This window comes from Cyprinodon variegatus, unplaced genomic scaffold (genome assembly GCF_000732505.1).
Source record: "Cyprinodon variegatus isolate N-32 unplaced genomic scaffold, C_variegatus-1.0 Scaffold1392, whole genome shotgun sequence".
Lineage (NCBI taxonomy): Eukaryota > Metazoa > Chordata > Actinopteri > Cyprinodontiformes > Cyprinodontidae > Cyprinodon > Cyprinodon variegatus.
In genome coordinates this window covers 20,497-31,518 of record NW_015151845.1, presented here as the reverse complement: position 1 = coordinate 31,518, position 11,022 = coordinate 20,497, and the positions used below count along the sequence as shown (strand labels likewise).

The window sequence follows — 11,022 nt, the reverse complement described above, 5'->3', positions numbered from 1 at the left end:
TATATATATATATATTGTTAAACACATGAACAGACAAATGTATTTCTATTGTGTACACCCAGGAAATAAACATGGGAATGTAAAATATTTCCAGTGTAGCTTTTATTTTACTTCACTTTTACTTTGAAAGGCTTTGAATAAACTTCCGGTCCTGACAGTGCAGGTCTGCAATGAAGGGTCCTGACAGTGTAGGTCTGCAGTTAGAAATTTGCAAGGATTTTAACAAAAAATTCTACAACAAAAATATAAATGTAGCAAAACCCTCACTTGGAGGAAGTTTGGTCATTTTAGAAAATGATTATGTCAAAAAAGCTTTTGTCATGCATTCATTTAAGGAAATGCAGCACCACCTACAATAGTAAACGAGGCGCATGGCCATGTGAGTATCATGGTGAAGTCATGTTTACCAAGCAGGTCTCCATGTGCAAGGGCCACCAGGTACCAAAACACCCCAAACAGGAACCAGGTCCCAGCAAAAGTTGCAGTAAAAAAGAAGAACTTGTAGCGCCACTGCATGTCCAAGAAAGTTGTCCAGAGGTCACGGAGGTAGAGGGCCCCTCTGCCACTGACATGCTCTATGTGGACATTGCTTCGTCCATCTTTAGAGAGGACTCTGCGTCTCCTGCGCAGTGCGTTGTGCCCTCCAGCTCCTGTTCCTACAGCAGGAACCCCTGTTCCCCCTGTGGAGCTCATCAGGGGCTTGCTGATGTCAGTCTGTGTCTGGGAATGGCAAACTTTCTGTGGGGTGGAGTCTTCAGAGGATGGTGGAGTGGCTGAAGTCATAGCTAGCACTGCAGAGAGTTGGAAACAGAGAGAGGGACTATCACACCCTGAGAAAAAGACAAAATGTGGAAAATAGGTTTAAAATTTGAAATAAAGGGAGGTGGCATTAAAAAAAGGGCAGAGGAATGCTCCGAACAAAACAGTGAAAAGCAACCAGTGTAAAAAATGTAATGTTTACATCAATGGGAAGATGACCAAATGGAACATTTAGCTGGAAAGGTAGAACATGGACAACAGAAGAAATGAATTACGGGATCAAAAGCACATTTTTAGGCCATCACAGCGATCCATTTAAGATGTTTTTCTTCACTATCAGTATCCACATTGTTAAAATAGAAGCTTCCACTATTTCAGCCACTCTTGGAAGATCATGCTAGTTTATTTATAACATGCAAAATAAAATAATAAGATTGAGGGGATTTATTGTTTCCATAATGTTAAATTTGAGAAAAACAATCAATGAGTCGATGCAATCAACTAGTTTTCCTTAGATAGAACATTTTGAATCAATTTGACTGTATGACCTGGTTGAACTGTAAAGTGCCTTGAGATGATTTGTGTTTTGAATTGGCGCTATAGAAATAAGCTGAATTAAATTGAAATTGAATTGAAACTAACATAGTGGCAAGAAATTTCTACAATTCACAGTAATATGGTGTATAGATCAATTGTTATGATGCTTACTTTGCATTTCTTTTGGCAAAAGTAAGCATCTATCTGTCACTTCATGATCGATCTAAAAAAAAACAAATTGGTTAGAATAAGAAGGAAATCTATTGGCGACACACTGTCACTTCATGATCGACCTTAAAAAAATGAACCTGATCAGGGTGTTTTCTTTTAATATATTTTTGAAATCATCTGAAATAGGTCGGGCGGTTTCCCATGCAAACTAAATATAATATGGGGGTTTTTGTAAGGTGTGTAGAATTTTACGTTAATGTTCTGATCCCTCTCCAAGTTGCAACTTGTACGAATCTAGACATGTTGCATATGTGGTTGTGTTTGTTTGTGAGTATATCAGCTGCATCCTCATATAGACATGCAGCAACAATTTGCCAAACCAACTGAATCTCGTTTTCTGTAAACTTTATCTTAGATCTTCCAATTCTTGGTTGATATAGGAGGTTAAGATTTCCTAAACAAAGTTTTTCACTGTTTATAATAATGTTCATGCCAATAGGAAGACTATATTGGGTGTTGGATACTTCCTGTCATGTCGTACAACGGGACCCAAACCAGAGCTGGGCTCTAGAACTTCATGTGCAGGACAGTGGGCTATAGAAACACATGTCATTTTACAGTATTAAAGTAACACTTTAAGAGTCAAAGGTAACACCAATCCAAGTGCATTTGGTCCCGCTCTGAATAAGCATTAAATTAACTCCTACTTAGTGTATACCTTACTCCAGTTGTTATTGTAATCTCTCTTAAAGAGTCAGTGTACTTAAAATAAAGCACTAATATAGGGTAGTCATTTTTTATATATATATATACTGTATGTTCTGTAAATTATCATAGTGTAAAAAAGGCAATCTTTGGGTGTTTCTTTCAGAAACCACTACATATTAAAACCATAAAGCAATCAAAGTTTGGGGTTTGATGTTGAAAACAAATTGGTTAGAAAAAGAAGGAAGTCTAGGAGTTTAAAACCATTTATTTTCTTGTGTAAACATGTGAATAACTAAAAACAAAAAACGGAATTCCTAATCCCAAATTTCAAAACATAAAAAGCCATTTTATCTCAAACAAAACCGGACTATAATGTGAAGCATTGTACAGCAAGCACAAGCCTTGATTGCAAACAAGTTAATCTTCTTCAGGGTGGCATGGTTTGTAACTGAGATCTCATTACCAAACATTATTTATTACTAAGCCTCTCTAATGCTCATAATGGATTCTTGAAGCTATGTTTTTTAACTCTTTACTTCAGTGTGGAATAAACAGATACTAGTTTTTCCAGAAATATGAGTCTCTTGTTTGGGTGACCTAAAACTTTACTGTCATCACTTGTAAACTGAAAATGATGATACTCTGCGATGACACCCTGATACCCTAGTATAAGTGGATTACAGAGTATCAATAGTTTATTAAGTGAGTGAGAGATCCCTCACCCCTGGGTGCCATGAACACTTATTATCACTGCTTGAGTTTCCTTTTAACACATTTAACAATCGTACTCTCATCTGGACTACATTCTGTCTTTCTCCACATTCTCCCTCTCTGTACATGCTAACTCCCTGTTTTCGAGGCCTTGCTTTTAGACAACCTTTTTTTTGCTTTCTAGAACAAATAAAACAAAAGCCAACTGCACAACACAAACAAAAGCCTAAAAACCAGAGTGATCTGATACACCCTGTCCTTTCCTGTCCTGTTTGACCCTTGTCTCGCCTCCCTCCGTGTTAGAGCTCACACAGTGCGAATGAATGGAGAGCTGTGTTGTGCTCTGTGCTATGAATACTAAGATGTGGAGGGGGGGTGTGGTTGCAATCATGGGCATATGATTGGACTTGGCCTTCTTCAGCTGAACTCTGAACCCGACAGTATTCCTGCCCACATATACAGTGAACACAAATACATGCAAACCTGCTGAGCAGTTAGAATGTGTGCAACATCATTTATGGACAAAAGGGAACCTTTTTTGCATTGGAAAATTAAACCTTCAACCCAACATGCAGGAAGATCCATTCTTTAATGCATTAAATCATCACATTATACAATAAAAAAGAAAATACACTTCTCTGTATTTTTTCTTATCCTCATCAAGTCAGATAAAAAAGCACAACACTGTCAAATACTGTATACATCCTATTCTAAATACCTGGGATTTAATTTGTTTTCAGTCCTCTTCAGGGCCCTATGCAGTGCCTAAAAAATACTGAGGTCAAGAGTCAGTCACTTCTCATGGGTGTTAGCAGATAATTCTATTTTTTGAATCTGTCCCGATTCAGTCTTAAGCAGCAAAAACAGCATCAATATCACTAGTCGGTGCATTTCTCTTCCATACCAGACATTTCAGGCATTATAAACTTTTAAAGTTGATTTTTATTGATTTTCTTTTGAAGCTTTTATCTAAGCAGTTAGAAATGTGTCACAAAAGACATCCCAAAATTATTGGAATAAGTTGCTTCATATTTACTTCATTATTTAAAATATTACACTAATGATTGTGCCTAATCTGTTCATACTTGTTATGGAAAGACAGCTTTTGAACTTATTTCTATCATAATCTGAAACAATACTTCAGGTATTAAGTATAACACTTTTGACTTTTAAAACACCTGCACTTCTGGCACAGTATCTTCCTTTTTTATAGTACCAGCCGCCGTCCCTCTATCTCTCTCTTCACTGCTCTTGTTAGGGTTCTCCCCTTTTCTTTTTGATTTTTCAGTTATCTATGCCAACTGTTTTGTTGATCTTTAGTTTCTTTTCCATTTTCTGTTATATTTAAGCTTTGTTGCATTTTTTGAGGTACTCTCTATTGCACCCTTGTGCCAGTCTCCTTTCCCCTAGCTCCCTTCTAGTTCTATCCACACCTGCCCCATATCAGCTCATTAGCCCATTCTTTGTTTTGTCTCCCATATATACACCTCCTCTTTCCTCATTGCTGGCTTCTCCTCATATGTGTCTTCCCCTGGTTTTTAGTTTCCTGTATTTTGTCCTTGGATTTTTTTTCTGTTGCCTTTTTTGATTTCGTTAAACCTACAAGAACACATCTCTGCCGCCCTCATTTCTCAACCAAACTCCACCAAACCCTGACACCTCTTGCTGCTTGGTCCAAAACTTGGTTTGACACTATCTTTTCCTCCATATCCTGTTTTCCCTTTAGTGAAGAGTATCAACACATTTAAATACGAAGCAGAGAAATGAAAACAATATGGCATTTCAACACCATATTTGAGGAGTTTAATTAGTCAATCAAGTTAACATGAAAGGAAATTAATTTTGCAGGTTTCAGAGCAGCACAATGTTAAATTATGGAATATTAAAAATAGCTATGCTACAAATAAGTTTAAATATAAAAAAGTGGCGGCTGGTGGAGTTTTCTCCAGGGCGGGTTATATATTCATAATACACGTATACCAAAAACCAATCAAACGTATACTAAGTTATCACACCACTATATTTATATGTATGCCAACAACAAAGATCATTATTAAAACACTTGTAAAAACAAAAACATAATTCCATGTACAGATTTACTGTTTGTACATATATCTTGCCCTTCTGAGGCTTTGTGAAGGCAAACCTGTGTTTTGTAAGGTCGAATATGGTGTCACAAACCTAAAACAAAATGTACGGTTTTAATAATGGAAAAGCTATTAATCAGCTTTATTTTATATATTTATATAAAAACTACTTATTTTCTGAAAATGTGTTTATTTAAGAGCAACTATGCAAATTGACAAATTACCTAGAAAACCTAGAAAAAGTATACTATATTATATCATTTTCCATGTGAATCCCAGATTGTTCATTCTTATTTGCCTTTTCTAAAAAGTGCTTTAAATCAGTCCTATATGTCTTAATCCATGCTGGCTTAGATCCTGACATTGGAAAAAGGAGGCAGAGAAAGCAGAATAAAGCATTAGCCTCACTGCATGCAGTTAGCCAAGCCTTGTAGCTAAGGTCGTAGAAAAGACCAGGTGACCCGTCTCCATCTGTCTTTGGAAGGCGGATTAATTTTGAGGTTCGACTGATCAGTTCAAAACCTCTCATCTCCAGCTTTTCTTGGTAAGTTTGCTATAAGGGTAGTTCACTTCCGTGACTTGACCTGTCAACAGTTCCTGTCACCTCAGGGCACAACTCTGGTTCACCCTGAGCCGTCCTATACTTCTGAATTCTGCGGCTGCGTCCTCCAAAGGCCAGGTTCAAAGGCCCAATTACGTAATAGTGCAGTGCCGAGGTCTGTTTGGTTTGCAAGACTCCTTGCAGCCTACAAATGCGTCCTACTTATTGCCAGTTTTGAAGGATGGGTCCAGTGTCCTTGGATACTCCATGATTTATTGCAATTTATTGGAAGTGCAGTTTAATATAATACAAGTATATGAATAGTTATTTCTGAAATTAATGAAAATAGTTGTTTTAATGGTTATTGAGTCAGATATGTGGCGGTAGTGTTCAATTTATCTAAATGTTTTTATCTGTTACTGTGTAAATGGCTCTGTCTGTAATTTAAGGACAGATTCTAATATCTCTGCAATGTGGGGACTATAAATCTGATAGGATTTTTATTTTTTTGCTGCTATTTTGCACAATTGGCTTAACTAAGTATTTTTTGTTGTTGAATATAAGAGATTATACAGATATATTTCTTTTATACATACATTGTTTAGATTTACTTATCTTTCTTCCCCTTTTATATCATTACGTTTGCTTTTATTTGTTCATGATCCCGGTGGTTTTCATCTTCGTTCCACTCTGTATTGTCATGAGTGTAGTCTTTGTTCACTATCTAAAAAGAAACAGTAGTGACCAGCCGCCACTTGTATAAATATTTCAATCTGAAAAACTCACACAGAGAGAAAAGATAATTAGAAGAATTTATTGATAGAAAGTATAGTCTTTGGCGCTCAGACCTCGGCAGGAACATTCATGCTGAATTATGCTTAACATGCATGAGTTGATAAATGAGAATAGGGATGTTCCCCCNTGCAGTGCCGAGGTCTGTTTGGTTTGCAAGACTCCTTGCAGCCTACAAATGCGTCCTACTTATTGCCAGTTTTGAAGGATGGGTCAAGTGGCCTTGGATACTCCATGATTTATTGCAATTTATTGGAAGGGCAGTTTAATATAATACAAGTATATGAATAGTTATTTCTGAAATTAATGAAAATAGTTGTTTTAATGGTTATTGAGTCAGATATGTGGCAGTAATGTTCAATTTATCTAAATGTTTTTATCTGTTACTGTGTAAATGGGTCTGGCTGTAATTTAAGAACAGATTCTGATATATCTGCAATGTGGGGACTATAAATCTGATATGATTTTTACTTTTTAGCTGCTATTTTGCACAATTGGCTTAACTAAGTATTTTTTGTTGTTGAATATAAGAGATTATACAGATATATTTGTTTTATACATACATTGTTTAGATTTACTTATCTTTCTTCCCCTTTTATATCATTATATTTGCTTTTATTTGTTCATGACCCCGGTGGTTGTCATCTTCGTTCCACTCTGTATTGTCATGAGTGTAGTCTTTGTTCACTATCTAAAAAGAAACAGTAGTGACCAGCCGCCACTTGTATAAATATTTAATAAGATCAAATATGAACAGGCAAGCAATTATATAAAATAAATAAATATATGAGTCTACAACATGACAAAAGTTGTAAATAAAAAATGGGTAATTCTGAAGCTTTTTAAAGGATCATTATGGTGACTCTTGAGGTAAGGGCTAGTTACCACAGAAAATGATTATTTTGAAAATGAACCAGATGTGTTATTTTTGTTTCTGCACATATCTTCCTGTACCACGCAATGTCTGTTGATTCAACTGCTTGAAATCGACTGATGACCTGTACTGACGGAGTTAAATAGACTTTGGTTCGTTGTTCCCTTCTTGTCCGAGTATCTCGCTGGGCCGAAATCTTCCTCATGAAAGTGCATGTTTTTCCCAAGTTTGCCAATGATGGGACCTCTACCAGTTATCCAAACTAGTAATCCTGGCTGAATGCTAAGGTAGGAGTTCTGCTGAAAGCTAGGGACGCTGTATTCAGGACGAGTGAGGCATCAGCACTCCAAAAATCCAGGGTCACGTCACCACCAGTGACCTGCAGCGCATGTGGAAAGGAGTCAAATGCATCGTGGACAACAACATCATAGATGCAAATGCCCAAGGGCCAGATGCACTCAATAGCTCATATGAGAGTCTGACAGTAATGACACTAAGAACTGACACTAATTCAGATGATCTTTGAATAGCTCAACTTACCAATGTTGTAGAGAGAAGCCAGAAGTTTAATTAAGTAGGACTAGCATTACTTCACAAGAATATTATTCAAATAAAAGTAATCAGTATCTCAGAGCTCTACACATCACAATTCAAGGGGAGTGTGTGTTCTGCTCCATGAAGGGCTCCTCCTATCCTGCACACAGTCTACAATTCCCCTCAGGCGAGCAGCTAAAGAGCATTCCGAGCAAGACCACCAGGCTCAGAAACAGTTTCTACCCTGCAGCTATTAGACAGCTGAACTGAGCTGCAATTAAATCAGCTTTACCTATTTCTTTTTCTTTCAGTATTAAAATGATTGAACTGGGACCTGATTTAAACATTTCTTCCATAAACATGCTAACATGAGCTGACATGACCATAAAAATATAATTTAATCCTTCTATTAGATACAAGAATTTAAAGATATTACTTCATAATGTGATCAAATTTTCAAAAACTACAACTTTATCCTTGTCTGGGCTGTCTCTCTCTGTCTTTAGGATGGTGTCAACATCTGCAGTTTGTTTTACAGGTAAAAAGTATCTACAATCAATGTTTTTCACTTCACAGGTTTGCGTTTGTCTGTCATAGAATTTGCATATTACTTGTTTTGTAATTTAATTTTCAGATTCTGTCTTTATCAAAAAGACAGGGCAACAAAACAACTGTCTCCCAATCATGAGCCGTTGGTATCGCATTTCCCTGCCCTGAGCTTCTCCTTGGTTTATTTTTCACCATGAAAAGTGATCACCCATGTTACCTCTACATAACTGGATCACCAACCATTATGAAAAATAAAATGAAATTCCACAATTACCTTGATTCTCTCTGCAGTATAAAGATTCATTTTGGGAGATAAATAATGTAAGTTATTAAGTTCATTTAAGTTATAATAATTTAAGTTATATTTATTTATTTATTTAAAACAACATTTAGTTTAAGTCAATTTAAACCATTTCATTTAAAAATACCTTATTAACCCCAAGATTAAATTCAGTTCACATTATACAAGAGATGTGGAATTTATGTCCAGTAATTAAACAAAAAAATGATATTAACCACTTCTGTCATTTAAATTCCCCACAAAAATATTTTTAGAATAGTTAGAATTAAACTGAAGCTATTTAGTTTTTTCAGCTGCTTTATCTGTCATGTGTGATTTAATGCAAAAAATGGTAGAAGTAATATTGCTGCCTTGAATTCAGAACTGTTATGAAACTTGTGGTTAAAACATTTTTATCAAGGGTCAAAGAGTAGAAATTAGCTATTGTTTTGAGTGATCCATTTAATCTGAATCATCACTTTGAGTAAACTATCTTAGATATTGGACAGAACTTAAATAAATATCTTTGAACATGAAATATATGTGTATTTTTTATTGGAATTCATCAAATCTGTTTAATCTCTTTAAGTTTAATCATTTTGTGTTTGAATCTACTTAAATAAAATGTGTATGAACTGTTATAAGCTTTATCTACTTCTCTTATATCTTTTGAATTCTTGCTTTTAGTGAAGCGTTGGTCAGAGCAAGTGCACTCTATTCTGAAGGTGTGTGATGGTAATGATAATAAATTAAGTTAAACTGAACTTTGCTTCAGGCCGAGAAAAATTTACTGTTTGATATTTTCCACTACCTTCTAAAAAACTGCATATTTTTATAACTATAAGTCCTATTCACTTTGATTTTTGTGGATTATTATTACAGTGTGCTGAACATTGCAATGTTAAAATGCAAGATGAATTAGGGGATGTATTTAATGCATATTTTGTAACTTTTGTATCATCATAGTTTTTATTTGTTTGGTTTTCTTTCAAGTAAAACAAAGTTGAACTCAAAGCATGAGACATTGTTATAGAAGTTCACTTGGATGTGATGTGGCACATCCAAAAATGTAGGCAGTTTTTCTAATAATTTCTTGGACTTTTTTAAAAACAAAAATAGATTCAATATACTTTTCCTCTTTTTAGGTCCTCAGCACTACTCACCCCGATCGAACACTCACAGCTTGTAATTCCTCAGTGCCTTCCAGAAATCTCCCAGCATGAAGTTTAAAAGATCATCAAGAGGAAAAAACCCACCACCTGTGCCCTTGACCCCTTTTCTACAACTCTAGTAAAAGCAAGCACCCCTGCCCTAAGCCCTCTGATTACCACTGTAATAAACCACTCCCTCCATTCTGGCAATGTACCACCTGCCCTTAAAACAGCCATAATTAGACCACTCTGGAAAAAACTACCCTCGATACAGATACACTTTTAAATTATAGGGCAATTTCCAATCTCCCATTCTTCTCTAAAGTACTGGCAAAAGTTGTTGCCACCCATCTCCAGGACTGTTGGGATCTGGAGGTCTGTCCACTTTCTCCACCAGAGGGCGTACGAGATCTCCTGGAGCCGGAGCTGATTGCACCACCTGTCGCTCATCTGCTCATCAGGAGATCTGTATTTAAGGAGGTGGAGGGCTTTTCTCCAGTACCAGAGTGTTTGCCAGTAACGGTTAGCAAGCCTGAGCCAACCAGCCTGTCTGAAACTCTGACTCTTTGAGAACCGAACCTGATCCGTTTTCTCCTCTCTGCTTCCTAGACTGAACCTGCCTGAAACCTGAAACCCTGAAGAGTTTCTCTGCCGGAGATCTGCCTGTCCGTTCTCAGAAGAACTCTGGAGAACAGTTCCTGTCTAAGATCTGCCTGCCCGCTCTCAGAAGATTACTGGAAGGAAACTCAAATCAGCGATCTGCCTGCACTCAATAAGCTCTGCCTCTGCCTAGCCCTCAGCCTGCCGACAGCCTCTGGACCCTCAAGGTTCCCCCCCTCAGCTGCTCTGCTCTACTCCAGAACAGGTACAGACCTGCACACTCTCTTTCCTGCAAAATACCTGGACCTCCACTAACTCCTCTGTCCTCCTCTGCAGTGAACCCACTCATGACCAGTCCAGTCCCTTCCTGGATCTGATAAATCTGTGTACCTTTTCAGAACCCACTCGTGACCAGACGAGTTTCCCACTGAACCTGATCATACAACTTGTACATTCATCTTTAATAAACCTTTGAACTTTTCTCCTACCTCTCAGTGTTGTGCATGTGGGTTAGACACGTTAAACCAAACATGGCAAGGACCACCTGTGGAGTTTCCCAGGGATTATTCCTTGGGCCCTTCCTCTTCATTATCTACATCCTCACCTTCGGTCATGTCATCAGCCACCATAGAGTTTCATTTCACTTGATGATACACAACTGTAGATGCAATCTGAGTCTCATCCCACTGCAGCTTCAAAAATAGCATCATCGTCTATCTGGAGAAGAT

The 11,022-nt window shown here is 37.0% G+C and overlaps 1 protein-coding gene across 3 annotated transcripts in view; it reads right to left on the bottom strand.

The window, feature by feature from the left end:
* Nucleotides 1-11,022, bottom strand: part of LOC107103199 (ATP-sensitive inward rectifier potassium channel 10-like) — a 29,326-nt gene that overhangs the window by 10,012 nt on the left and 8,292 nt on the right. For 2 of the 3 annotated variants that reach the window (XM_015402764.1, XM_015402762.1), the window contains one exon: nucleotides 408-791. In XM_015402764.1, coding sequence (XP_015258250.1) covers nucleotides 408-783 — 376 coding nt within the window. In that variant the 5' untranslated portion in view covers nucleotides 784-791. Of the gene's footprint in view, nucleotides 1-407; nucleotides 831-11,022 lie in introns of all 3 variants that reach the window. The other variant, XM_015402763.1, reaches the window with a different exon arrangement.